The 26,760-nt window shown below is 35.3% G+C and overlaps 1 protein-coding gene and 1 pseudogene across 5 annotated transcripts in view; both read right to left on the bottom strand.

Annotated features, from left to right (window-relative positions):
* Positions 1-26,760, bottom strand: part of RCOR3 (REST corepressor 3) — a 52,935-nt gene that overhangs the window by 11,179 nt on the left and 14,996 nt on the right. For all 5 annotated transcript variants that reach the window (XM_025429846.3, XM_025429848.3, XM_025429847.3 and 2 more), the window contains exons 6-10: positions 26,570-26,694; positions 25,728-25,806; positions 15,425-15,643; positions 8,634-8,711; positions 399-456 (exon numbers count right to left, since the gene is read on the bottom strand). In XM_025429846.3, coding sequence (XP_025285631.1) covers positions 399-456; positions 8,634-8,711; positions 15,425-15,643; positions 25,728-25,806; positions 26,570-26,694 — 559 coding nt within the window. The remainder of the gene's footprint in view (positions 1-398; positions 457-8,633; positions 8,712-15,424; positions 15,644-25,727; positions 25,807-26,569; positions 26,695-26,760) is intronic.
* On the bottom strand, positions 12,158-12,725 carry LOC112648630 (vesicle transport protein GOT1B-like; annotated as a pseudogene).

The following is a 26,760-nucleotide window of genomic DNA, read 5'->3' as shown; positions in this document are numbered from 1 at the left end:
ATAGAGAAACACTATTATACAGAGTAATTAGAAAAACCAGAAACATATAATAGTTTACGCTTTTAATGATGAGTTATCAATGACTAATATAGTAAGAATGAACCCAACTGCAGGAAAACTGAAGCAAAGGCACAGAGACCATATGACTTGTTCAAGCTTATCATCACCATCATTGTTAAGGCTGAGAATGTGCTACATGCGGTACAGGACCCAAAATGCATATAAGCTCAGTAAAGTCACATCCACAAGAACAAAACAGAATTCCTGGTTATCAGGACTTTGTGGTAAACACAAGAGCCCTTTCTTGATCCATTTCTAAAGGAAGGGAAGAACTATGGTAGTCACCTTTCATGACAAGTTAAATAATTAACAACAATAACTGCTTATCTTTAATATACCTTGCACTGCTAGAAGCTGCTCCTCTGTGGTCCAACGGGCATTAATTTTCTGATTTGACTACAAAATTAAAGAGAAGTTTCCTAATGAGGATATGAAGACAGACATTTTTCCAAAGTGCTTATTTTTGTTTAACTTTTCACCAAATCATAGACATGAGATTACTAAAACTCTGATATATGAAGATTCTGTTTTTATAAGAATTAAAAAATATATTCTGAGTTACCTTTTACCCACACAAAAAGATATGAAAGGGAAATGTACCAATTTGGGAGAATGAACAACATTCACATTTATACTCTAGTCAGAGGCATTAAAACTGAGAAAATCTATTAGTCATCCATTTTCCAACTACAATGTTCCTATCACACATAGCACGTATTAATTTTAGCCTAGTTTTAAACATTTAAGAGATTTATCTTTAGAGAGGATCTGTAACTTGCTCTAAAATTTTTTCTCTCCACATTTATTTATTTATTTATTTTCTCTTCACATTTAGATTAAACCTAACCTTACTCCAACAAAACCAGTGTTATAAATTAATACAGAATTGTACATCAGGCCTAATTCCTAAAATATTTCTTAAATTTCTGAAGTAGAAAGTGACCCACTATAAGAATTGATTTTTCCCCCCAAGACCTCCCCACAATTTTTGTTTCAAAAAATCCCAAGTTTAGGATTTTTACTATGGCAAAACTACAATATTAAATACATAATCAAATTTCATTAGCGTATACCCACTGATTAGTACAAGGACCTTTGGCAGTCAAAGGAGAGACAGAAATTAAGTACACCAGCCTACAGAGGTTTACAGAAGAAACTGCCCAGATAAACTGGCCTGGTGTACTACATGGCTAGGCTGGACAAAATAGAAAGAAAGGCTTCCTTTGAGAACAAGTGTTTAGACTATATCTCACTCATGATCTTAATAAAAGTTTCTTCAGCACATAGAGGTTCTAGGGTATATCTACTTTCTCACCATGAGTGAACAGGTGTAAAAAGTAAGCATTCAGAAGAAAGAATAAAACAAAAATTCAAAATTAGAAAAAAAATTGAGATTTAAAAAAAAAAAAAAAACAGAGTAAAAGAGGGAAAAACCTAAAGCAGAAAGCAATGATAATACCAGATGAGGAGATTAAGAAGAGATAGTAAGGCAAGGCCAGGCAGATAGTGGATAAGTCTCAAGATGAGGATACTGGTAAAGAAGCAAAAGAACATTAAAAAGGTAAAGAAAAAAAAAAAAGAAATAAAAAGGTAAAGAAAAAGAGGGGGCTATAGGCTGTAAAGCAGCAGTAATAAAAGAAGGGTGAACCAAGGTTTAGAAAGTGAAAAAAAGGAACGAAAAAGAAAAAGGAGATGAACAAGAATGGAAAGGAGCTAATATGTTGAGTTGAAACCCAGCAGTCTGATGCCACCTGTACTGTGAAAAGGTAGATAAAAGAGGTCCTTGGTACCCAAGGATAATTGGTACTAGAACCTTTTTAAAACAGGTCCACATATTTCAGAATAAACGGTAAAAAAGGGTTGACTTCAACTTCATCTGAAATATGAAACTAAAACTTACGAAATTAAAAAAAAATAGTTAATGATTAAATACACTTTAATTAAAGCTCCCATCTTTGCTGACCATACAATGGTGTAACATTCACTGGCTTTGAAATTTACAATGTGAGCACAGAGTGGGTCATTTCTGTTTTGAAGACCTCAACAATTCTTTCAAGGGCCTCCCTTAATTCTTTGTTACTCATATTCTTTTTTGAAGTTCCTCTGAGTCATCATCCTTTTCTCTTCAATGGTTAACTGCTAAATACCCATCTGTCAACAATTTTGCAAGAGATTAAAGTCATTCTCTTGTACTTTCATAGACTTGAAGAAAATCTTTTACAAGGTTTAAAATTTCATTTTGGTTTGTGCTGTATTTGCATTACATTAGCAAGAAAGTAAGAGAGAAGGATGTTGATGAGATGGGTAGGAAAGTAACAGCTAGAGTTAATTAGGGATAGCTGGTGAGCACAGCCTAATTTTATAAATGCTTAGTTCATTAGTGAATATTCTCTTGTATGGCAACTTGTGCTTCTCCATGAATCCTTTAGATTAATGAGCATTTGGATACAGAGATCTCCTGTAATACTACAATGCAACTTATTCTGAGGACTAAAGTTAGAATAAATGTAAAATATATATTAAGCTATGTTTAGGACATATGTAAAAAACACTGTCACAGCACCTGAACAGAAGCTAAAGTTGATCAAGTGGTGTTTGTTAAATCTGAAAGGCAGAAACTGGAAGAAAACGTATCATTAATGGAAAAGAACAAAAAAATGAAAGTAACATGCACTATGAAAACTTATTTTGCCTTATAAGCAAATCAGGAGATAGGATAAACACAAATAGCTACTAATAAAATTAGTTCAGAGTATGCTAGGGATTCAAAGATGAGAGGAAGAAATCACAATGACTAGAACAGAGAAGAAAGCCAGTTGAGGGGCTGGACACTGCGGTGGGTTACAGAACAGAATAAGTTTCTGAAAGGCGAAGATGAGAAGACACACCATGTATAAACAACAACAGGATCAACAATTAGGAAGAAGTGATAAATAAGCCTGGAAGTTGGTGATATTTAAAATATAGTAGGGGCCACTTTTTGGAAAGGCAGTAAATACCAAGGTTAATGAGCTCACACTAAATTTAATATGCAATAGTTTTTTGTGGGGAGGGAACAGGGGGAGAGAAGCAGGATTCCAACCAGAGGAAGATTTGAAGCCTGGACAGCTGGGTGGAGGATAGTGCTGTTAAGGACCTAAGAAGTTATGAAATGCTGAGTGGGGAGGTGTGGGAAGGCAAGACTGAGATGAGGACTGTAACTTGGGGTTCACTGACAATGAGTTTTAAGCAGGACATCCAAGTGGAGCTCAGGTTCACTTGAGGCTAAAATAGATTCATCTATGCAAACACAGCTTTTAAAGGTCTGGAAAATGTTTATGAGGGAAAACAATGGAGTCATATTCAGATGTAAGATTCTAAAATCAACCTATGAATTTAAAAAAAAAAAAAGATTTTTTGCTTCTAATTCCAAATTACTATTGAAATGCTCCTATAAAGGTAGTCATGGAGACAGGCACATAATCTCTCAATAAGTCCACATGGCCAGGTATTCCTCCAACACCAAAATGAACCACTAGTTTTTCAGTTAATCCGAGATGAAGCCTTTGACTGAAATTTAGGGTAGCAGTGAATGAAAAACATAAATACATATTTAAATAGTAGAATTTCAAGAAAAGGAGACTGCTTACCCAGGAGGCATGAGGAAGCTAAAGCCTTCTAAAGATAGTGGATTCATAGTTCCAGCCCCTAACTGCTGACTCTACGGGAGACACTTGATAAAAAGGAATTCAGGCAGGACTGCCAGCTCTCCTCTACTTGCTATTACTAGACATACTCATATCTGTGGTTGAGTTTGTGTCATTTAAATGTATATATGACGTAATTTTAATATAGTGAAGTGATGAGTTTGTATGATGTTTCCGAAGAGAAGTGAATTTTGAGGAGAAAAACTTGGGAGAATGCTTATATTTATGTATAGAAAGGAAAATTACTCTGAGAAAGGAACATAATAGTTACAAAAGGCAACATCACCTCTCAAAAGTTAAAGGAAGAGAGAGGTTGTCATCTCTGTCAAGGTTCAGAAGAAGGCAAGAGAAATGAATTAGAGCTGTGGAGTTTTTGATCAGTAGCAGTGTTAGCCTTTAAGCAGTAGCTTCAGTGAAAAATGTAGGGAAGAGGATTGAAATTGCATTAAATTATAGAATCTGTGTATGACAAAACAGAAGCAGTGGAAGAAAGGGAAGAGTGAAGAAGAAACAGGGTCAAAATTTTTTAAATACATAAGATTCCTTCAAGTTACTGATTTTTCTATTCTCTTTTAAACTTTGGTAAAGATTTGTTTAATTCACAGAAAGGACAACTAAAATATATCTAGGAATCTAAAATTGTGTAGTAGTTATGGTTAGCTAGGCAATACCATTGAGAACATTCTTCTACAGCAAACTGCAGCCTGAAATACTGTTGTCTATAAAATAAAATATTAATCTCAACTAAAATAATACAACATATAATAGTTATAAAACTAAAAATATGAAAAGCCCCAAAGAGCCTTCAAGAACAACCTATGACTTTCTTCGTGAATTCAGCGTCTTTACTACATCCTTTCCCTGCTAAATTAGTCTTCATATCTTTCCCATTTTTGTCAGGAGTAGATTCATACTATCTCTGAATTGAAAGAATCAGAAAAGGGTACCATGTTAAACTTTCCATCCAATCCTGAAAATTTCATCCAACATCCATAATGAAAGGATGTCACCCACCTATGCATGAAAACATCCACAGGTGGGAAAAATGCCTAGCTTCAAAAAGCACTCCTGTTTTAGCTTCTTCCTTCCTGGATTCATTAATCTCCTTTTCCCCATCTACCTACCTCCAACCAAAACAGATCAAAGCATAAGACCACAGGCTACCACTCCCCCCAACACTCTTACATACTTTCAAATAGATATATTAATTTCTATTTTGCAATGTTCTTTGCCTTTATCATTTGCTGTCCACTCCTACAACTAATACCTGACCTTACCCCAAAACCCCTTTTTACCATTTATCACTCACATGCCTAGTATTTCAACAGCTGTAACGCTTCCAACTTAGCCTGTATAATAATACTGCCAGGATAACCTTCCAAAAGTTAAAAATTCCCATTACATCCTTCTATATCAAAGAAACTACAAGGTCTTCCCATTTGACCTAATTTAAAAGGCAAACTTCTCTTCTTAGCTCCCACAGACTTTTATACCCTGGCCCTTACCCAGTGATCTCTATCATAAAGAAGCCTCGGTTGAACTCAATTCTGTTAACATCTCTCTACACCGCGTTTACTCGTCCTCTGCAACCAAGTTGGCTTTCCGAAGTAGACAATATGCTTCATGAGAGAAAACTGTTTTACACTTCCACTAAATTCTCCATAGTAATTGGCACTACAGTGAGCACATGGTAAGTGCTCAGGGAATACTCGTTGACTGGTGTTCTCCCCCACTGGATTTATACATATTTTGAATGTACTGTTCAACATCAAACCAGTGTTCATATTATTCCCTTCGCCTGCCCATTTTGTATGTGCAAAACTCCTACTCATCCTTCAAACCTCAGCTGAAACATCCCCTTTACAAAGTCTTCCCCGATTAACCTAGTGAGAATAACTACTTATTTTCCTGTAGCATTTTACTTATAAGCCTATCACACAACTTTAATGTTTGTCTTATAACATCTAGACTGTTTTTCTTTTAGATAGAAAAATCCATCTCTTCCTCATTTAAATTTGTCCTCTCTTACCCACACACACTTTCCACAGTGCCTAAAACAGTGCCTTATATGAAATAAGTGATCAATAAATACTTATGGGAAGAAATGGACTTTCTTCACCAAATTTTTTCCTAAGTGAAAATAACAAATACAACCAAATGAGTAAGTAAAGCATCTTAGTAAATGTTTATTTCCAGTTGAGTTACATCACTTAGTAGCTTATTATTCTAATGGTTAACGAAATTTTTATTACCTATTAAGGTAGAATTTCTATTACCTAACCAAAAGAAAAGGGGATACATTACATGATTTTTCAAGGTCTTTACTATGACTGTTAATCTAGTATTTTGAAACAGATCTATTCAGATTGTTCTTCCCTGCAAAGCAATAGAAATAATATGATAAATATAAATACATCCTGAGCATTTTCTAGGTAATAAAACCTACATACATTTTCAATTTATATGAGTTTAATAAATTAACCTCAAAGTAATATTCAAACTTCACTCTATGGATGGTAGAGTCTTAAAATTTTGGTTGTTTCGTTTTGATCATTATTTTTACAAAAACCCAAAAGATGTAATAAATGTCTGATAACCTCTAACCTCAAAACTGCCTTCAAAGGTGAGAGTCAATATATAGTTTTGCTATTAAATGAAAACTTTTGGGACGCCTGGGTGGCTCAGCAGTTAAGCGTCTGCCTTTGCCTCAGGGCACGATCCTAGAGTCCCGGGATTGAGTCCCACATGGGGCTCCCTGCATGGAGCCTGCTCTTCCCTCTGCCTGTGTCTCTGCCCCTCTCTCTCTGTGTGTCTCATGAACAAATAAATAAAATCTTAAAAAAAAAAAAAAAAAAAAAAAACAAACGAAAATGTTCAAAGGCAAGAGGGAGAATGATACAAATCTAGGACTCCAACTAGAGTCTAAGATTGTGAAATATAGCCAAAATTTCACTATTGACTAGATGTGTGACATGATCAAGCCAGTTACCCTTTCTGAGGCCCAGTTTTGTCATGTAAAATAGTATTTGCTTCATCTACTTCTTGGGATTTATGTGAACATCAAATCAAATAGCATAAAGTTATAAATGCTATTATTGCATTTTAATGTTTTACTTTATTCATACTAATGAGAGAGGCTCTCCTTTAATTTTCTGAAAAAATTGAGGTTAGAATCATCATTTCCTTGAAAACTTGGTAGGCTTTTTCTGTAAAACTGTCTGGACCTGGCATTTTCTTAAGAAAAACTGCTAACTGTTCCTTCATTTTATTTAATGACAATAAACCTATCAGGTTTTCTTTCTTAATTTTTTTTTTTAATTTATTTATGATAGTCACAGAGAGAGAGAGAGAGAGAGAGGCAGAGACACAGGCAGAGGGAGAAGCAGGCTTCATGCACCGGGAGCCCGACGTGGGATTCAATCCCGGGTCTCCAGAATCGCGCCCTGGGCCAAAGGCAGGCGCTAAACTGCTGCGCCACCCAGGGATCCCGGTTTTCTTTCTTTTTAAGACAATTTTGGTAAGATATATTTTCCTGTGAATTTCTAAGTTTCCTTTAAAAATTTGAACTTATTGACATAAAGTTCTTTATAGTATTCCCCTATTTTTAATATCTACTGTAATTTATTAAGTTTAATTTTTAAGTTATAAAATTACAGACACTTAAAGCTTTTGGCTTTTATGCATTTTAATGCATAAATATGAAATTAAAATAATTTCAATATAAAATTTAAGAAAATTTTTGTTACAATACTATAAAGTAGTATTCTTTGTATCACTATCTTTAAATAAGTGGAAATGTCACTAGAATGTTTGTCAGTTTATTTACCTGTGGGTTTGAAATGAGATGTTACATTAGTCTATGTATATTTCATTCTTTCCCATCACCTAACCTTATTGAAAGAGACCATTTAAAACAAAACAAAAAAATAAGAACAGTCTTTTTCCTAATGATTATTCCTTTCTGATTCTAATGAGTCAGACAAAATATGGTGCATTTGTTCTGAAGTACTCTCCCCTACACTTCTGCCCTCCCCTCAAGCCCCTCACACATATTTCATTTTTAGATATTTCAGGCAACTTGTGATGGGGGGGGGGGCAGGGGGCATCCCATTAGGACCAAATAAGATTATTTGATTATTAAATACATAGAAAGGCCAGTCCAGGATATGAAGCACAGAAGAGGAGTCTTTAAAAAAAGAGAGAAATAAGAGAAAAGATTTATAATAGAGGTTTCTATTAAAAGACTTGATTGGACTTTATGGGCATTTAAGTACTCCTATAATTATCACACATATCAAGTATATATTACGTTTCAGAGGAAATAGGAGAAAGACTTGAGAAAAGTTAATCTACATCTTATTTTTCAATTTCACATTTTCAAGTAGTACAAGAATGTTATTAATTAACTCACATACTAAAATCCTAGCTGAAAATCTGAGTCACAAAAGACAAGTATATTAAAATAAAAAATTATTAAAATTGCTAAGTAAGCTCCTTTTCTTGTTTTTTTTTTTTTTTTTTTTTTTCTTGTTGTTTTACCAATTCACACAGTTAGGAAAAGGCTTTGAGCAAACATTTCTGCAGACCCAGAAATGTACTGGCTTGCTCTTCAATTACTTTCTATTTTCATGTGCCCTGGGCCTACCTGTATAGCTGTTTTTCCCTACTTACTTTGCTTGATATGAATTGCTATGGGTAGGAAAGAAATGACTTCACTTAAATCATTAGCCAAGTCTCAAAAGTCTAAATAAGAAAATAGAGACATGACAAATCACCCACACTATGACATCTTCAAAGTATTAGCACCACATGGGACCAAAATAGTAAATACTAGTTCAGAGAATAAGATTTCACATACTTAGTCACATATATTCTTCAATAACATACCTCAGGAGGTTTGAATTCTTCAATTCCACCTTCCATTTTCTGTTTAAGTGCACTGTTTACTTGCTTAGCATTCTGAACCTTTAACAAAATAAATCAGATCACATACTTAGGTAAATGTATGATTACTCAATAAATGAAAAGGATATAAGATATATACAAAATCTTAAATTTCAGGAGGACAGACACTACATTTTATCATACTTGAGGCCATTCAACTAATATCCACATCAACTACTATATATCCACTAATCAATCAACTAATTATATATAAAACTAATATGTCTCTAATAGGCTAATAAACAGTCTACAAATCATAGTATCTGAGTATCTTTTAACAATGTCTCTTAAGACAAATGGTATATAGAGGAATTACATTCCATCAATATTTCTCATTACCATAATGTTTTGATAAGAATGATTATTCCAATAAAAATAAGAATGATGAGAATGGATAATATTAGGTGTTTATTAGGTTAAGCATCATTGTTGGTGCTTCACATATAATAATTCTCACAACTATTTTGTGAAGTAAGTATAATCAGTTCTGCTATAACCTGACATATGCATTCTCCAAAATCACCCTACTAGGCAAAATCGTACAACTTATAGGGAAACAGATTCTGGGACCCAACACTGGAAAACATTGTCAATGACACATAAAACAAGATAGGAACCTCATAAAAATGATAGCAGATTTATGCACTCTAAATAATAAAGAAATTTACAAATGCTACAATAAAGATGGTACTTTACCTTGGAAAAGATCTGAGGTTGCTTATAGAAGGGTCAAATATTTGCAGCTTGTGAGTTACTGGGAGGTGGTTGAAGGAGGGTTATTTGAAATCAGATGAAAAATTTTAACACCAGATATGAATGTGTATGGTTCGTAACATATAATGAATTGAGGGAGCTGGTACACAACTGAAGTGTTTGGACATGTATTCAGCTAGGTGCCATTTTTCACTGACAAAAATCAAATATAAGCAAATGCAAAATTCACATTATACTCAAATTGCTCCCTAATATATCAGTCGTGTTGGAACAAATTCATGTTTTCAAAATAAGCATTATAGCAGAACTGACGCTACTTTTACTGTAACCATTTTACAGATGTAGAAGGCAGGGCACAGAGAAGTCAAGAAACTTTCCCTAGGCTACAGATACTAGAGGAAGAACCTGAATCTGAACTATGCCAAGTTTTTAGTATATGTGCTGCTGAAGCGAGCACCCATGCCAAGTTTTTAACTACTATTCAACTAGCAATATTATTAATCTTTACCTAGAATATTAAGGGGTATGATTTTTATTTGTTCATTTGTTTACTTTTTCTTGGTTTGCCTTTTTCAGTATGAACAATCAAATATTTATAAAGAGATTTGTGAAATTTTTTCCTCAGAGATCTTAACACAGCTAAAATGTAAAAATCTACATTGGTTCAAATGTGGTTAGTCAGCCATACAAAGGTAAAATGTAAATTCTCAGTCTTTAAGGATTTCATAGATTAATGGGGAAATAAAGAAATATAAAGGATAAATGCTGAAACACCTAACTTATACTTGGAGGAAGAGAGAGAAGAGAGCATGTGTCTAATATTCATGGGTTAGCAGGCATGGGTAATGGAGAAAACAGGGTCAGTTTTCCAAAGGAGATGACACCTAAATTTAGTTTTAAAGGATTAACAAGGGGGCACCTGGGTGGCTCAGTGGTTGAGCATCTGCCTTTGGCTGAGGTTGTGATCCTGGGGTCCTGGGATCAAGTCCCGCATCAGGAGCCTGCTCCCTCTGCCTAGGTCTCTGCCTCTCTCTATATATCTCTCATGAATAAATAAATGAAATCTTTAAGATAAAAATAAAGGATTAACAAGAACTAAGCAGCTAGGCATGGTTGGGGCAGGAAATGCCTTTCCAGACAGAACAGCATGTAGGAAGATAGGAAAGTAGTTAGGCTGGGCCAGAACAGAGAATTTTGTTTTGTTTATTTAAAAAAAAATTTTTTTAAATATTTTATTTCTTTATTTGGCAGAGAGAGGGAGATGCAGGCTTCTCACTGAGCAGGAAACCCAATGCAGGGCTTGATCCCAGGACCCTGGGATGACCTGAGAGGAAGGCAGACACTTAACCAACTGAGCCATCCAAGTACCCATGGAGTAGAGAATTTGAATTCTGCCTAAAGACATTTTTTTTAAAAAAGATTTTATTTATTTATTTATTTATTTATTTATTTATTTATTTGAGAGAGGGGGGTAGAGAGAGAGAAAACGTGTGTGTGCACGCAGGGAGGAGCAGAGAGGGACAAGTAGACTCGGTGCTGAAATGGGAACTAACGTGGGCCTCAATCTCACAACCCTGAGATCATGACCTGAGCTGAAATCAAGAGTCAGATGCTTAACTGACTGAGCCACCCAGGTGCCTCAACCTAAAGACTTTTTAAGCAAGGGAGCAACATAACCATTATTTGCCTTTTAGAATGATAATTCTACTAGTAATTTGGAAAATGGGATAGAATGAAAAAGATGAAAATTAATTTAACAATCCAGATGAGGACTTCAATTAAAAACAGTAGGAATGAAGTAATCATAGTGGTGGCACACAGACATATAAAAGAAATAACATGGAAGCAAAATTAAGATGCGTTTGTAAACACTTGATGGGCAGAATTAGGGAGAAGGAGGAATCATGGATAACTCTCACCACTGGTTGAGTAACTGAGTGTATGTGGTGCCAATCACTGCAACAGAGAGTGCAAAGGAAGAACAGATAACTAGAGTGGGTATAGGAGAAGTCAGTTTGGACACTGTCTACGAAATGTGTCTGGGATATAAAAGTAGTAGAATTTGTAAACCCAAGAGTGCGAACTTTTACTATGTCACACATCAAATGACTAATCAAGAAAGGAGTTTAAAGCTTTAAAGAAGATCCTTTATAATAAAAATAGGCTATAAGTAAGGTAGTAGTGTAAAGGATAAAGTAAGACTACAGATGCCTGGGCACATTTTATTCCCATGTTATTTAAAAAGACTGAGCAATTAAAAAAATTTTAAACCTATGTTTCAAAAAAAAAAAAGTCATTCATACATCAACACTGGGTTTTCCTTGGTTTTAATGCATTAAAATAACATAATCCAATCTAACTCATGTATCACTTTCAGAGACAATGCAACTGGAAATATTTTTGCCATTCTAGTGGATATTTCTAAAAAGCAAATGCCTACAGATGCTCCTACATCTTTAAGAGAAAAAAGAGGAGAAACAGACAACCACAGTTTTCCCACACTGCAGAAAAGCAATTAAAAATCGCCTTCAAGAGTTTCAATGTGTATTGTAACACAGATTTCACTCCTTCAGTTTGCTCACTGACTTCTTAGATTACTTGATTAGAAGACTGTTCTCACTGCTGGCTAACTGCTATTGGTACTTGGTAGGCTCTACATTTTAAAAATCTGTAAACAACATTACAAACTATTCCATGTCATTTAATTTTGTGCTGAACAGTCTTCAATGGACTTTTAAAAATAATACAGTATTTTAAATGAGTCTCCAATTCACTTGTCTTTCTACCATAATGTTGCTTTCTCCAACTTTATCTACAAATGATCTAATTCCAAATAGATTCAAGAGGAACCCAAAGACTGGGACTCTTCCTATAACACCAATGACCATATAAAAAGAAGCCCTTAAACATAATAAAGAATCCATAAATTTCTAAGATTATGCCTATCAAAGGCCAACCAACAAGGACTACAAATACACCACCCAAGAAAAACCCTGTAACTTTCATTTTAGGTTTCTGGAAGAAGAATCTGAATGTTCTTTGTAAACCAATTACAAAAGCCAAGCCAGCTACAAATCAAACATTTCCAATAGCCAGCAGTGCTTTGTCAAATAAGAAAATCACTCCAAAGGACAGGAAAGACACTCCATATTCTGTTAATCCCATTCCAATTTTCTGGGTGTCCATTAAGAAGATCATGGTTGCAGTGGTGAGGGCAGTAGAGACAGAACCTCAGGGTGCCCAGGCCATGAAGCAAAGTCAGGAGAAAAGAAGCTAGGAAGTAGACCAAGCAAGAGACGCCACATCTCCTGGAAAGACACAGCCATCTCTACCTCCACTTCAAGACCACTCGAGCACCCCCCTTTTTTCAAATATATGTTCCCTTTTTAAAAATATTACAGGCAAAGTGTTTTATAAGTTCTCTAAAAAGGAGTGCTGTAGTTTGAAAGACGGGAGTTGTGTACACATTCACTGTTCAACTAAAGGCCAAGCATTCAGTCAAAAACATACTACATATATTAGAGAGCCTGGTGTCCTAAAAGTCAAAGGAAAGGAATTTCAAGAAGGAAGAAGGGTTGTCAATGTCAACTATTACTGAGCAGTAAGAGATTCAAGAGAAATAACAAAGAAGAGGGCATGAAATCTGACAATTTGTTAATAAACTTAATGATAGTTTTTTCCAGGGGTAGAATTGGGATGGTGTGTGGGGCAGAAATTAGATTGGAAATGTAAGAAAGCAGAGGAAGCTAATATGGTAGATATTTATTCAAGAAGTTTGTTGAAGGGACACCTGGGTGGCTCAGTGGTTGAGCGTCTGCCTTTGGCTGAGGGTATGTCTCTGTGTCTCTCATGAACAAATAAAATCTGAAAGAAAGAAAGAAAGAAAAGAAAGAAAAAAGAAAGAGAGAGAGAGAGAGAGAGAGAGCAAGCAAGCAAGCAAGCAAGCTTGTTGGAGAATAAAAGAGAAATATAGGAGCAGTTTGGGTGAGTAACCAGGGTCAAGAAATAGAGAAATCTGAATGTTTCGGATAGAGAAAAACTACCTTGTTCCCACACTATACTGCTGCAAGACTCTTACATTTTATATATAGTGGTATAATATTAACTCTTAAGGACACAAATTGTAATACCTAAGCAAGCATGATATGCTAGGCTGAGGATGCACAGTGTAATTCCTAGAGCAACTACCAAAATAAAAAATGCAAAAAGATACAGTTGAAAAATATAAATAAGATGATGCTACATCTCTCTTTAAAACCCTTCAGTGACTTCCTAACTCATGATGAATTTTAAATTTCTTAGCATGGTCTTCTTATCAATTCCTGCCTATCCCTGCTGTAACCTGCTAAAGGCAAGCAGAACTTAATGAAGAACTTCAAGATGAATACTGATATTTTAAGAAGGTAACATGGACAACAATGTGTGGCATGGAGCTGCAGCGAATGTGGATAGCAAGGAGACTCAACAAGATAGTTATTGTCAAATAAGAGGTTATTTGACAGAGTTATTGTCAAATAAGGAGCTGAATGAACAAAGGTAGTAGTGATGGGATTAAAAATGAGGAGACTGATGTAAAGAAAATTTCTCAGATAAACTTACACAACTAGGTTACCACTTAGGTTTGTGTGTACTGGGGGATGTAATAATGGCAAGGGATAAATTAAAGAGGATTCTCATGTTTCAACAAGGAACAGAGGAAAATAATCTTTTAGGGGTTAGATGAGATGCCTAGCAGGGAGATAGAAATACAGCAATACAGAGCTTGAGAGGAAAAAGTCACAGGCTGAGAAGTAGATTCAGAAGTCACAGGACACCCGGTGGCTCAACGATTGAGCATTTATCTTTGGCTTAGGGCGTGATCCCGGGGTTCCGGGATTGAGTCCTGCATCAGGCCCCCTGTGAGGCCTGCTTCTCCCTCTGCCTGTGTCTCTGCCTCTCTCTCTGTCTCTCATGAATAAATAAATAAAATCTTTAAAAAAAAAAAGACAGAAGTCACTGCATATAATATAAGACTGGTTGATGCATACCAAGAAAGTACAGACATAGAAGAGTAGCTAGGTCTAAAGGATAGGAAAAACAAAAGAAACCGAGAGAGGAAAAGATGACCAAGAAAGGCCAGAGACCAAGAACAAGCATTAATGAGTATTTTCTGTGTGCTAGGCACTGTTGTAAGCACTTCTCATATACTACCCTGTTTAATTCCTCCCAAGCATATTATTATCCATACTTCAAGATGAGGAAGCTAAGAAGAGTTAACTAGCTCCCCCAAAGTAATACAGGAACTAGATGATGTAGTTTGAGTTAAAATTATGTTCACTGACCCTAGATATTGACTCTTAACCATGATTAATCTGTTTATTATGATGATATATTTATAATACCACAGCAGCTACTATTGGCAATAATGATGAGGATGAAGAGAGCAGCCATTATTCCCTGAGCACTCAAAATGTGCCACACACTGCTCAACAATCTGCAAGTAACATCTCAACCACTTCCTAACAACCTGCAGGAGAAGGATGATTATTTTATCCTCAATTTTATAGATAAAAAATTGAATATCAGAGAAATTCCATTATTTCCCAATATCATAGAGCTAATCGGTAGCAATACTGGGATTCAAATTTAGAATAGACAAAGGAATCTCTGAATTTGGAAACAAGGTAAATTTTAAAGAATGAAGCTTACAGAAGTGGGTGGCTGAGAAAAATCTGTAAAAAAACTCATTTACTGGGCAGCCCAGGTGGCTCGGCGGTTTAGCGCCACCTTCAGCTCAGGGTGTGATCCTGGAGACCTGTGATCGAGTCCGTGTCCAGCTCCCTGCATGGAGCCTACTTCTCCCTCTTGCCTGTGTCTGTGCCTCTGTGTGTGTGTGTGTCTCATGAATAAATAAATAAATAATTTTTTTAAAAACCCTTAAAAAAAAAAAACTCGTAAAAAAAAAAACTCGTTTACTAAGGTTTTAAAAGTGGATAAACAGAATAGACAGAATCATTAAAAATATGATTTTTATAGAATACCTGACGTTTTAAAGAGATCAGTTCCATGTCCAGTTGCCGCAGGATGGTGTTGGCTGCATTGGGACTACAGGAAACAGCTACCACATCTTCCTGGGTTAAGTACATGCCCTTAGGTGGACGGCACTTAGATCGCTGAGAATGATGGCGATGTTGTAAACTCTGATATTCTCTCCTTCCAAGTCCAATCTTGCTAGTTTGGACAGGTTGTTCAGTATTACCCTAAAAGAATAAAGATACATGGTTTTCAGGCATGTATAAACTGAAGACAGTCTATAACTGGAAGCATCTGCTACACTAAGTACACCTAAAAAATACTTCTAACCAATGACATTATGTACAAGTACACACATACTCACACACTGCGCTTATCAACTGGGGGAAAATAAGCACACAACATAATGTTTTCTCGATTAATCCACTCAAATGTTTGGTTTCTATCCCGGAGGACTACAACAAATGAAAAAATAAGTTGGACTCTAAACTATTCTTGTTTGCTTTAATATGGAATATATTTTCCCTCAGCAATAAAGAGTCAAACAAAAAAAAAAGCTATAACTTATTAAGTGCAGATTTTCAGGAAAATTAAAAAGGGGCAAATTAGGAATTCTAGCAAGTGGCAGATAACACTTCATTCTCACTTCAGAGATGTTGAAAGAGAACTATGCCTCTAAAGATTAAAAAGGACACAGAATTATCTTAATCTTGACATTTCTAAACTCTAAATCTATCTGTGAATAAAATGTGAATTTGTATTTTGAAAGAGGTTAGGACAGTTTGAATAATAATCACCATGAACTCTTAAGTAGGATTTCATTATTATTTGCAATATTCTTAAAGTGTGATATAAAAATACAATGTCATTCTGTGTTTCTGAGACAGGAATCCATTTGAAATGGTGCCCATTAGGTTGAATGGCAATCTAATTTCAACTGATTAGATTTAATGCTCCAATTCTTTAGAAAAGGAGCTCTGAGTAAAAGTCATAAAACAACTGTATAATGAAGCATAATCCACTTCACTGCTTAACACCTAACTCAAAGCAACACATGGCAAACCTGATGTTCAAAGAAATTCCTCCCAGTGTAGCACTCCTAAAATTGCCAGACCATGTATTTTTCTTTAAAACATCTTTAAAAATTTAATTCTGAAGTGGGAGGGAAGTGAGAAAATTTCTGAGACCAGAAATAATGAGAAAGCAGGAATCCAAGGACCTAAGTGAGTATGCAGGAGCTGGCATTTGCCAAAGGCCCAGGCTTCAATGAACAACAGGTGTAGGTCACAGGAGACAAAGCCAGACTTTTAGAAGGATAGCTATCATTGTGCAAAGTAGAAAAAAATGCTCCTGTCCTGTTGAGAAAGAGGATGATTTTTTAAAAAGATTTTATTTATTTTAGGATTTTATTTATTTATTTGACAGAGAGAGAACACAAGCAGAGGGAGCAGCAGGCAGAGGGAGAGGCAGAAGCTGGCCCCCCACGGAGCAGGGAGCCCAATGGGGGACTCAATCCCAGGACCCTGGGATCATGACCTGAGCCAAAGGCAGATGCTTAACCAACTGAGCCACCCAGGTGCCCAAGAAAGAAGATGATTAAAGAGAGACATGGCTATCTCATCCTTACCTGAATGAAAAGGAAGAGAAACCCCCCAAATTCTTCCCTGAGAATCTGTCATCACAGGCCTACATTAAAGCTGGTTTGGGGACTAAATTTATATGAACTGTCTGGCCTGAAAAATTCCAAATCAGAAATTTAAAGTGTCTCAGGTTTAGGGCCTTCAAACACTTAGCAAAAGCAAATGCAAAGAGTCTCTAGAAGAATGCATTTTAAATCCAGGTCTCAAAAATTTTCCACGAATATGTTCCAAGGAAAATGAGTTCCCAACCACAAATTGCTAAACAAGTCCCATGAGTGAGAGACAGCAGAAGCAAACAATAGAATTAGATCTGCAAAGACTGCAGATACTAGAATTACTGGATAAAGAGAATACAATAAATGTGTTACATGTGCATAAAAAGATAAATGACACAATTGAAAATATGGAATATTCTTTTAGGAGTCTATCAAAACTGACCAAGCAGATATGCAAAAGAACCAAACGGAACAACTAGAAATAAAAAAATATTATACATAAGATTAAAAACTCAGTGGATGGGTTACTTGGCAGATGAAACAGAGCTCAAAAGAACAGCAGTGACTTAGAATGTATATATGATAAAAATGACCACAATGCAGTACAGAAATATGGGAAGACAAAAAATGGAAAATGAGTGGTTAAGAGACATGTGAAGCTCCATTAGACTTTTAAAAGCATTCCCAAAAGAAAGAATAGAGAGAATGAGGAAGACACAATATTCAAAGAGGCAACAAGTGAGAATTTTATAGAACTTAAGACATAGGATTCAAGAAGTACAATGAATGCAAAATTAGTTTACAAAACAAAACAACAAAAACAACTCCACACTCAGGTACATTAGTTATACTCACTAAAGACAAAGAAGAGACCATAAAAGCAGAGAAAGAAAAGACAAACTGCCTGTAAAGGAATAATAATTAGCCCGGCAGCAGACCTCTCTGCATGCAGCAATGACAGAAATCAGAAGCAGCAGAATATCATCTTCAAATAACTGTCAACCTAGGATTCTAACACCAGCAAACCAGGGTCTCAAGAACAAGTGAGAAACAGACATTTTGGATATACCAAAACTATTTATCAGTGACAGGCTCACTAAATTAACTTGTACAATATATACTTCAGGAAAAGGGGAAGTGATTTTTGAAGAAAGGTCTAAGATTCAAGAAAGAAAGATGAGTGAATTTTAAACATGTATGTAAACACAAATAAACAATGACTATACCTCTGAGCAATTTTAAAAAACAAGATGTAACTAAAACTGGACAAAAATACCATATAAATCAGGAGAGTAGTGACTGAAGTCAAAGCATTCTAAGGGCCAATATTAATCAGAAAGTCATTAAAAATAAACAAACAATATTAGACTTTAAGTTAAGTAAGTGGGAAAAAGGGGTGCCCAGCTGGCTCAGTCGGTTACATGTCTGCCTTCAGCTCAGGTCATGATCCCAGAGTCCTGGGATTGAACCCTGCATCGGGGTCCCTACTTAGTGGGGAGCTTGCTTCTCCCTCTGCCTCTGTCCGCATGTGTGCTATCTCTCTGTCAAATAAATAAATAAAATCTTAAAAAAATAATAACAAAAACAGGAAAAACTTCCAGGGTACACAATAAGAAGACAAATATAGAAATATTCCAACTAAAAAAAAAAAAAAAGAAGAAATATTCCAACTAGTAGAGAATAAAAAAGTGGAATGGGAGATAAAGTCTTAATGCAAACAAAAAAAAAAAAAAAGAGAGAGAGAGAGAGAGAAAAGAAAAGAAAAAAACAAGGCATTAAGGAGAGGAAAACTAGAAAAGGCAAAAATACATATATCAGTGATCATGACCAATATATAAAGGGACTAAAGTCTCCAGGTAAATTATAAAATCCTACCTTTTTCTTCTTATAAAGACACACACTTAAATTGGGAGGTCATAGAAATGTTGAAAGAAAATAACAAAGATATGCCAGGCAAAAATTTAATAATAAGAAAAGATGGCAGTTACATCAGACAAAATGATTTTTAAAGCAGAAGACATTACAAAATACGTTAAAAAATTTTGAGACCTCGGTTTAAAATGCATTCTTCTAGAGACACATATTGATAAAAGGTTCAATTGAATAGCAAAATAAAAAGTTCTAGACTTCTATGCATCTAATAACAACAGCTTTGAAATAGAGTATCACTTCTCCATTAATTGATCAGATAAACAACGAAAACCACATCAGCAAGGCAAGCAGTAAGAGAAAATAGATTTCAAATACAGAGCTGACGAGCTCTAATTAACAGACACATGCAGAATCCTGTAACTGAAAGAGTATATATTCTTCTCAATGGAAAAACATTTATGGAAATTCTGTATCCTAGGCTTGTAGGTTTTAAAACATGTTATCAAAATCCTCAACATTCCAGCAACTGAGAAGCGAGGATTTACATCCCCTCCCCTTGATTCTGGACCAACTTCAGAACTCACTTATAACCCACAGAATGCAACAGAAGTGATATTGAATAACTTCCAAGGCTAGGCCAGAAGTGGCTGGGTAGTTTCCACTTACTACATTCAGAATGAATGCTTTGGAGAAAACCAACCCGTGGTAAGAAGCCAGATTACTCATGGACCACCAGGCTAGAGAGGAGTGCCAGCTGACAGTTAGCATATCAACTACTACCACTCATGTGAGTGAGCTGAAAAGCTTCAATTACCTTCCAGCTGATACTGAAACATTAAAAAAAAAAAAAAAAAAAAAAAAAAAAAATTCTCTCTAAAATTAGGAATAAGGTAAAAATATTTGTTATCATAACTTCTTTTCAACATTATAAAGATGAATTTAATTAGCTAAGTAGGGGAAGAAATAAAAGGTATGTAAGAATGAAAAGAAATAAAACTATTATTTTCAGATAACATAAATCTCTTCACAGAAAATGCAAACTTACCTACAAATAAATTACACAAAGGTTTCTTTTCTCCCTATATGTATATCTCCACTTTTCTTGTATATGTAGATTCAACAGAATATCTATTACGGCTTTTTTTTTTCTAGGAATGGATAAGCTTTAAGAGCAAAAGTCCAAGAACAGCCAACTACTTACTCTTTAAAAACCACCACCAAGCAGGGGGAATTAACCTAGCAGCTATCAAGATTTATTATAAAGCTACACTAATTAAGACTTTGTGGGACTGACGAGGGATATTTAACTGATGAGGAGCAGAATAGACAGTCATGTGTATATAAAAACCTCATGTATGATAAAGCGGACATTGCAGACCAGCTGAAAGAGATGAACTCACTTCCATATTAGAAAACAAAAATAAAAATGGATTTCTACCTCACAACATAAACAAACCTTAATTACTGAGAGATCAAGGACTTAAGTATAAAAAGCAAAATTTAAAGCTTAAATTAGAAAATATAAAAGAACACTGAAATTTAAATCTGTACAAGCTTCTGATGTAGCTATTCATCATAAGCATATAAAGAGAGTAAAAAGATAAACCACAAACTGCTAAAAGATATTGCAACACATTTAACTAAGGGATTAGTATCCAGAATGCATAAAGAATTCAATAAGAGAAAAAACTTTTCTACATTCTGTCTTTAAGACAAAAAACAATCCTATAAGAAAGGAGGTAAAAAACAAGCAAACAAACACAAATAGCATTTTTTTAAAAGACACAATAGACAATAAACAGAATCTAATGAAATTGAGAAAACGATAGTACCATTTCATATTACCAAATTTGTAATCTATTAAAAGTCTGATTTTAAATAAAAGCGATTATATCAAGTATTAAAAAGAAGTAGATAATAACTACTCTCATGGCCCAACAGAAGTACAACTGACCCTTGAACAATGCAGGGGATGGAGGCATTGACTTTCCCTGCAATCAAAAATCTGTTTATAACTTTTCACTCCTCAGAAACTTAATTATTACTAAAAGCCTACTGTTACCAGACACCTTACTGACAACACATATCAACACATTTTTTGTAGCCTGTATATACTACATACTGTATTCTTATAATAAACTTAGCTACAAAAAAGAAAATGTTATGAAGAAAATCTTAAGGAAAAGAAAATAACTATGCAGTACTGTACTTACTGAAAATATCTGCACGTAAGCAGTTCAAATCTGTGTTAAGGGTCAACTTTACCAGGTAATGGCAAAGGTGAACATAGTTATAACCCTATAGTAATTCTATTCCAAACACTCCCAATGCATTATTTACTCAATAAGTCACTGGCGGCATTTTGGTGGAACAAATCTTTTGCCATACATTTCAGGAGAGTTGGTATACCTTTCCCACCATATGCCAGTGGTGCCCTACAATCATGTAATAATGAAAAGACCCCCTCCTTAATTTCTAAATGCCTCTTATGGGGGCAATACTAAACCTACTAAACCTGAGAAGCATTATTCCAAAGGAATTCATATATAGGTGTACTCAGAGTATATTCTTATCAGTATTGTGCACAATAATAAAAAACTGGAAATGATGTCCATTGATTAGAAATGGTTGTGGCATATGCATACAATAGAATACTGTAATACAGCGATGAAAATGAACTGCAAGAAACATGTTAGACAACAGCAACAACAAAATGCAGGTAGCTGAAAAACATACAATAGGATTCCATTTAAATAAAGCTTGAAATGGACAAAACTCAATGACAGTTGGTCAGAAACACATACATATGTGATAAAATTATAAAAAAAATTGATACAGTTCAGGACAGGGTTCCCTTTTCAGGACAGAGGTTCTCTCTGGAGAGAAGGGTACAATTAAGGAAACATACCCACAGCCCTTCTGTTTCTTAAGCTCAGAGATAAGAGAAGCTGGTTGTTTTATTCTTCTTTAAACTCTACATACTCTATGATAATGCATAATTAACAATTTTTAAAAGTTCATAAAAAACCTTCTACATAATGAGTCAATAATGTGCAGAAGCAGGTATGCAAATCTGTGTTAAAGGCAATAACACAGTATCATTTCTGCCTGTGTCCCTATCATTTGTGAAAGAGCAGAGGAATGAATGTAGCTGCGGACATACAGTGCCTGCCCTAGACCACCACCTGGAGGATTCCTTCTAACATTTTTTAACAGACTTTCCTCATGCTAATAGCGTAAGATTACAGGCAAACAAAAGACCGAATGCATATGTATCAACTCACATAGTTGGACAGAACAGTATTACACATACATAGGTTCTCTAGATAACTAGATTCAAATCCCTAATGTCTTACATTTGTACAGTAAATAACATGTTTATGATGTGTATTCTCATTTACTAAATAAAATACATCTGACTGAATGCTTGCTTTGTTTCCGTTTTTGCAGGAGACAGGATTCCTGCTCTTCAAGAGCTTACCACAAACGGACAGGCAGGCAGAAGAGAGGAGACTAAGTAAATGAGTACCGCTCACCTCAATGAGCATTGCAATAGATTTAAAGAAAAATAAGGTGGTGGTCAATTCAAGATAAAGCACAGGAGAGATCTCATAAAGAAGTTACATCTTACAGAGCTTTGAGGAAATTTCCTAACCACAGGACAAAGGCCAGGAACTAAAAGACTTATCTAAAACGCTGTTAGTAATTTGAAATATGTGGGGTGGGGTGGGGAATGCTTCACTAGAGAGCTTTGTGTTTTATCCTTATCCTACAGACAAAGCCATGGGAGGGTTGCAAGCAGTAAATTTGGTCTTAAGAAGATTGCTTTGGCAACAGGGTTAAAGAACAGACTGGAAGGGGTGGTGTGGAGTCTGAAGGCCAGAAGGGGAGACAGAAAATTCCAATAATTCAGAGAAGAGATGAAAACCTAAAAATAAGGCAGTTGCACAGAACATAAATGACAAAATTTATAGTTGAGAGAGAAAATTAAAAACAACGACAAAATAAACAGAATCGAGAAAGTATAGAATATTATAGTATAAAATAATAATTAAGAAAAAAGTTGGGCAGCCTGGGTGGCTCGGCAGTTCAGCGCCTGCCTTCAGCCTAAGGCGTGATCCCGGAGACCTGGGATCCCACATCAGGCTCCCTGCGTGGAGCCTACTTCTCCCTCTGCCTCTCTCTTTCTCTCTGTCTCTCATGAATAAATAAATAAAATCTTAAAAAAAAAAAAGAAAAAAGTCACTAAAATTGAGACATAGCAGTTAAAAAAGTAGACAAGCATCACAGAATCACCTCAAACTAATATTGTACTATATATCAATTAACTAGAATTTAAATAAATCTGAAAAATAAACTAGGCCACTGGAGTGAAAAAAAAAATCACAGAATTGTGTTACAAAGTCAAAGAGATTTTCAGGAAGAAGGGAGGGGCCAGTAACTTGAGATGATATAGAAAGCACAAGCAGCATACAATAAACAATCAATCACTGGCTGTGGCAGTATTGACCTCTGTCAGCAGTTTCGGTAAAGTGAAAACAAGAGGCTGATAAAGCCAAGTCAAGAGTGAAGTAGTAGGAAGGGAGTAGAGTTCTTTCTAGACTGGTAAAGAGCCAATTACGCTTCTACACAGAAGACGTGAGCACAATTTGGGCTGCAATGAAAAGGTCAAAAATAAGGAGTAGAGAGGAATAGATGATGGGACAAGACCTAGACGCGACATGAGGGGATAGACAGGATCAAACAAGGGAAGGGATCTTTGTTACTGTGAGAGAGGCATTCAGGCAGACTTCATTCCTTTAAATGTTCCTGAGTACCATTTCATATTAAGAGATTTATAACATTTTTAAAAGTCTGATCGTATCAAATATTGGCAAGCAAGTAGACAATGAGTACTACACAAAGTGCCAGGAGATAAAAGATGTACATTGTAACTCACTCCCCAATTTCAAGAAGTGTATAGCCCAGGGGGCAAAAAACAGTAATTCTAATGTTCTAAGTAGAAACACACTCAGATGGAAAGGGTAGTAGAATAGCACAGATGTTAGGGAGAAGGTATTTTCTGTGAAGTTACCTGCCAAGTTTCCAGAAGGAGTGAAGAGATGGTAGGTGGTGTGCAGAAAGGGATGTATGTTCAAAATACTTGCTCAGATAATGAATAAAACAACAGTACTTACTGTTTAATCAAGATTTACTACATACTGGGTACTGTAAGAAGCGCTTCTATACATATTCCCTCTTTGATTCCCAAACAATCCTATTATTTTCATTTTACCAAGGGAAAACACTGAGGCTTAGAGGTTAAACACTGGGAGGCATAAGGACTACACTGAGATCTGACACCATTTTTTCTAAGTAGCAGCAATTTACATGATTGTGCCATTTTCTCTTGCTGCGCCTCTTAGACCAAGAATAGCAAGCAATGGACCCAGCACTGTGGGCCTACAGGGTCAGGGAAGGTATAGCAGGATAGGGAAATGGGAAGTTAGAGAACCTGGGAAAAGAACAATTTAAGTAGTGAATCACTTTGTCTATAGCTCAGGGAACAAGATAGATGGGGAGGGAGGGATGAAGGAATCAAGTAATTTAAGAACATTCAGCAGTAATAAGAAAATCAGTAAAATAACAAATTGAAGTAGGAGTAGGATCCTTAAAATGTCATTGATGAAAGAGTTAAGATCATGACAAGGGCCAGAATGGGCCAATGGCACTGAGGAATGGGGGTCAGTAGTCACATTCTGTGTCCCAACCTGATCTTCAGATTCCACACCTGTTTATACTCAAAAGCCTTTACCCTTCAATATTTGGTCTATTTTTTACAATTATGTAATTAGTTGCCTTTGTTAATGAGTATGTATATCAATTTAGTCTTTTCCTAGTGATTCTAAGTCATCATTATCATTTTGAGGAATGGCTTTTTATTTTAACTGCTGTCAGTGTATCGCTACTACATATCATCCCCAACTTATGATGTCCCCAGTTACAATTTTTCAACTTTACGATGGTGTGAAAGCCACAGGCAGGCATTGAACAGAAATCATACTTCGAATTTTCTTCTTTTCCAATCTGGCAATATGCGATACAATGCTCTCTCATGATGCTGGGCAGTGAAAGTGAGCTGTAGCTCCCAGTCAGCCATGGGATCACGAGAACAACTGGTACACTGACAACCATTGTATACATTTACAACATTCTGTGTTTCACTTTCAGTACAGTGTTCAATTACATGAAATATTCAACACTTGATTATAAAACAAGTTCTGTGTTAGATGATTTTGCCCAACGGTAGGCTAATGAGTACGTTTAAGGCAGATGAGGCTAAGTGATGACATTTGCTAGATCAGGCATATTAAGTGAGTTTCTGACACAATATTTTCGGTTAACAATGAGTTTATTGAGATGTAACCTGATCATAAGTTGAGGAAGATCTGTAATTTCTAATTTGCTAAAATATGGAATAAGTGTTTTTAAGAAAAATTGGGTAACAAAACCAAAAAACTTATATTTATACTATAACTCCTACTATATCATCTGAGGGTGGTTTTATTTCTTTTCTCTGGATTAAAGACTAGAGATTGTGGCAGGGCTTTTATACTTCTGAGTAGAGGAGATAACCCAATTATTCCAACTACTGGTTAACTGGGAGTTCTAGATATTACTTTCTTCCCAAAACACCTCTAACATTGAAATTTACTTCTTGATACACCATTATATAAAAACGTTTTTCTTAACATGAAGTACGATTCATTCTTTTTGGCATGGATTTGTAGAACAATTATAAGCACTCTAATGATCATCATTACCTCTTTCTTGGCTTCTTTTTTTGGATCATAATCACTATCATTTCCATCCATTGGGTGTGTTTCTTCCACATCATCATCACTGGGAAGAAACAAAGATTAGTAAACTTAATTCTCTTCTTTTTATTCTATTTCACAGCTCTTATCAAATTGCAATATACTTTGCTAATCATTTCACTAAATAAGAGTTGTCCTTGGGAAGATGACCTTCTATAATTTAGATTTCTGTAGCATTTAGAAACAAGTATCTTTTTGCGCATATAGACTCGTGTTAGCAAACATGTCTACTTAAAAAATAGAGACCCAGTAGGGAAGATATTTAGAAACAGTATCATTTAAGAAAGAGAACACATATATTAATTTGATATAATACTTATTTTATTTCATTTCTCCAGTTGTGAGAATAAAGACAAACACCAGGAAGCAAAATGATTTTATACCACCAGAAAGATACAGCTACAATAATATGGACCTCAGTTATTCAGGTAATTATACTCAGGCAATTATGGAAAGAGCATGTTCTAGAGAATCTATTCCTTAATGTATTCTAAATATATGTATTGAATATATCAATACTAAAAGGAAGCACTTGCAAGTACAATTAAACACAACTCAAATGTAACTCAACTGCAGTGTTTGCTGGCTATGATTAACTGTTAAAGATTTAAAGAAAGTCCTTACTAGTAAGATTTCTGATCACTCAACTCTTCCTGCCAGAGCCAAAACATGAATGTAAGGTTAAGAAGTATTTACAATGTCTTGTGATAATTTTTTTGCCTTAGGAAATGTAAGCAATCCAATACAGTGTCTCTAACAATATAACTACATGAAGGCATCCAACTTACCTGTCACCCTGATTATGTCTATTGGCTAGTTTACGAGCCTGGCGATCCATCAAGCTGGTCCTGGATCGAGTTTTTTTCCAGGAATAGTAATATTTTACAAGGCTAGCAATTGTCTTATCTGGAAGCTTGAAAAAAAGGAGTCATGTTAATATCAGCAAGTTTAATTCGTAAACTTTGATTAAAAGAAGAAT

This window comes from Canis lupus, chromosome 7 (genome assembly GCF_003254725.2).
Source record: "Canis lupus dingo isolate Sandy chromosome 7, ASM325472v2, whole genome shotgun sequence".
In the NCBI taxonomy this organism is placed as follows: domain Eukaryota; kingdom Metazoa; phylum Chordata; class Mammalia; order Carnivora; family Canidae; genus Canis; species Canis lupus.
Note: the sequence above shows the minus strand (reverse complement) of the source record. Positions and strands in the feature narration are given on the sequence as shown.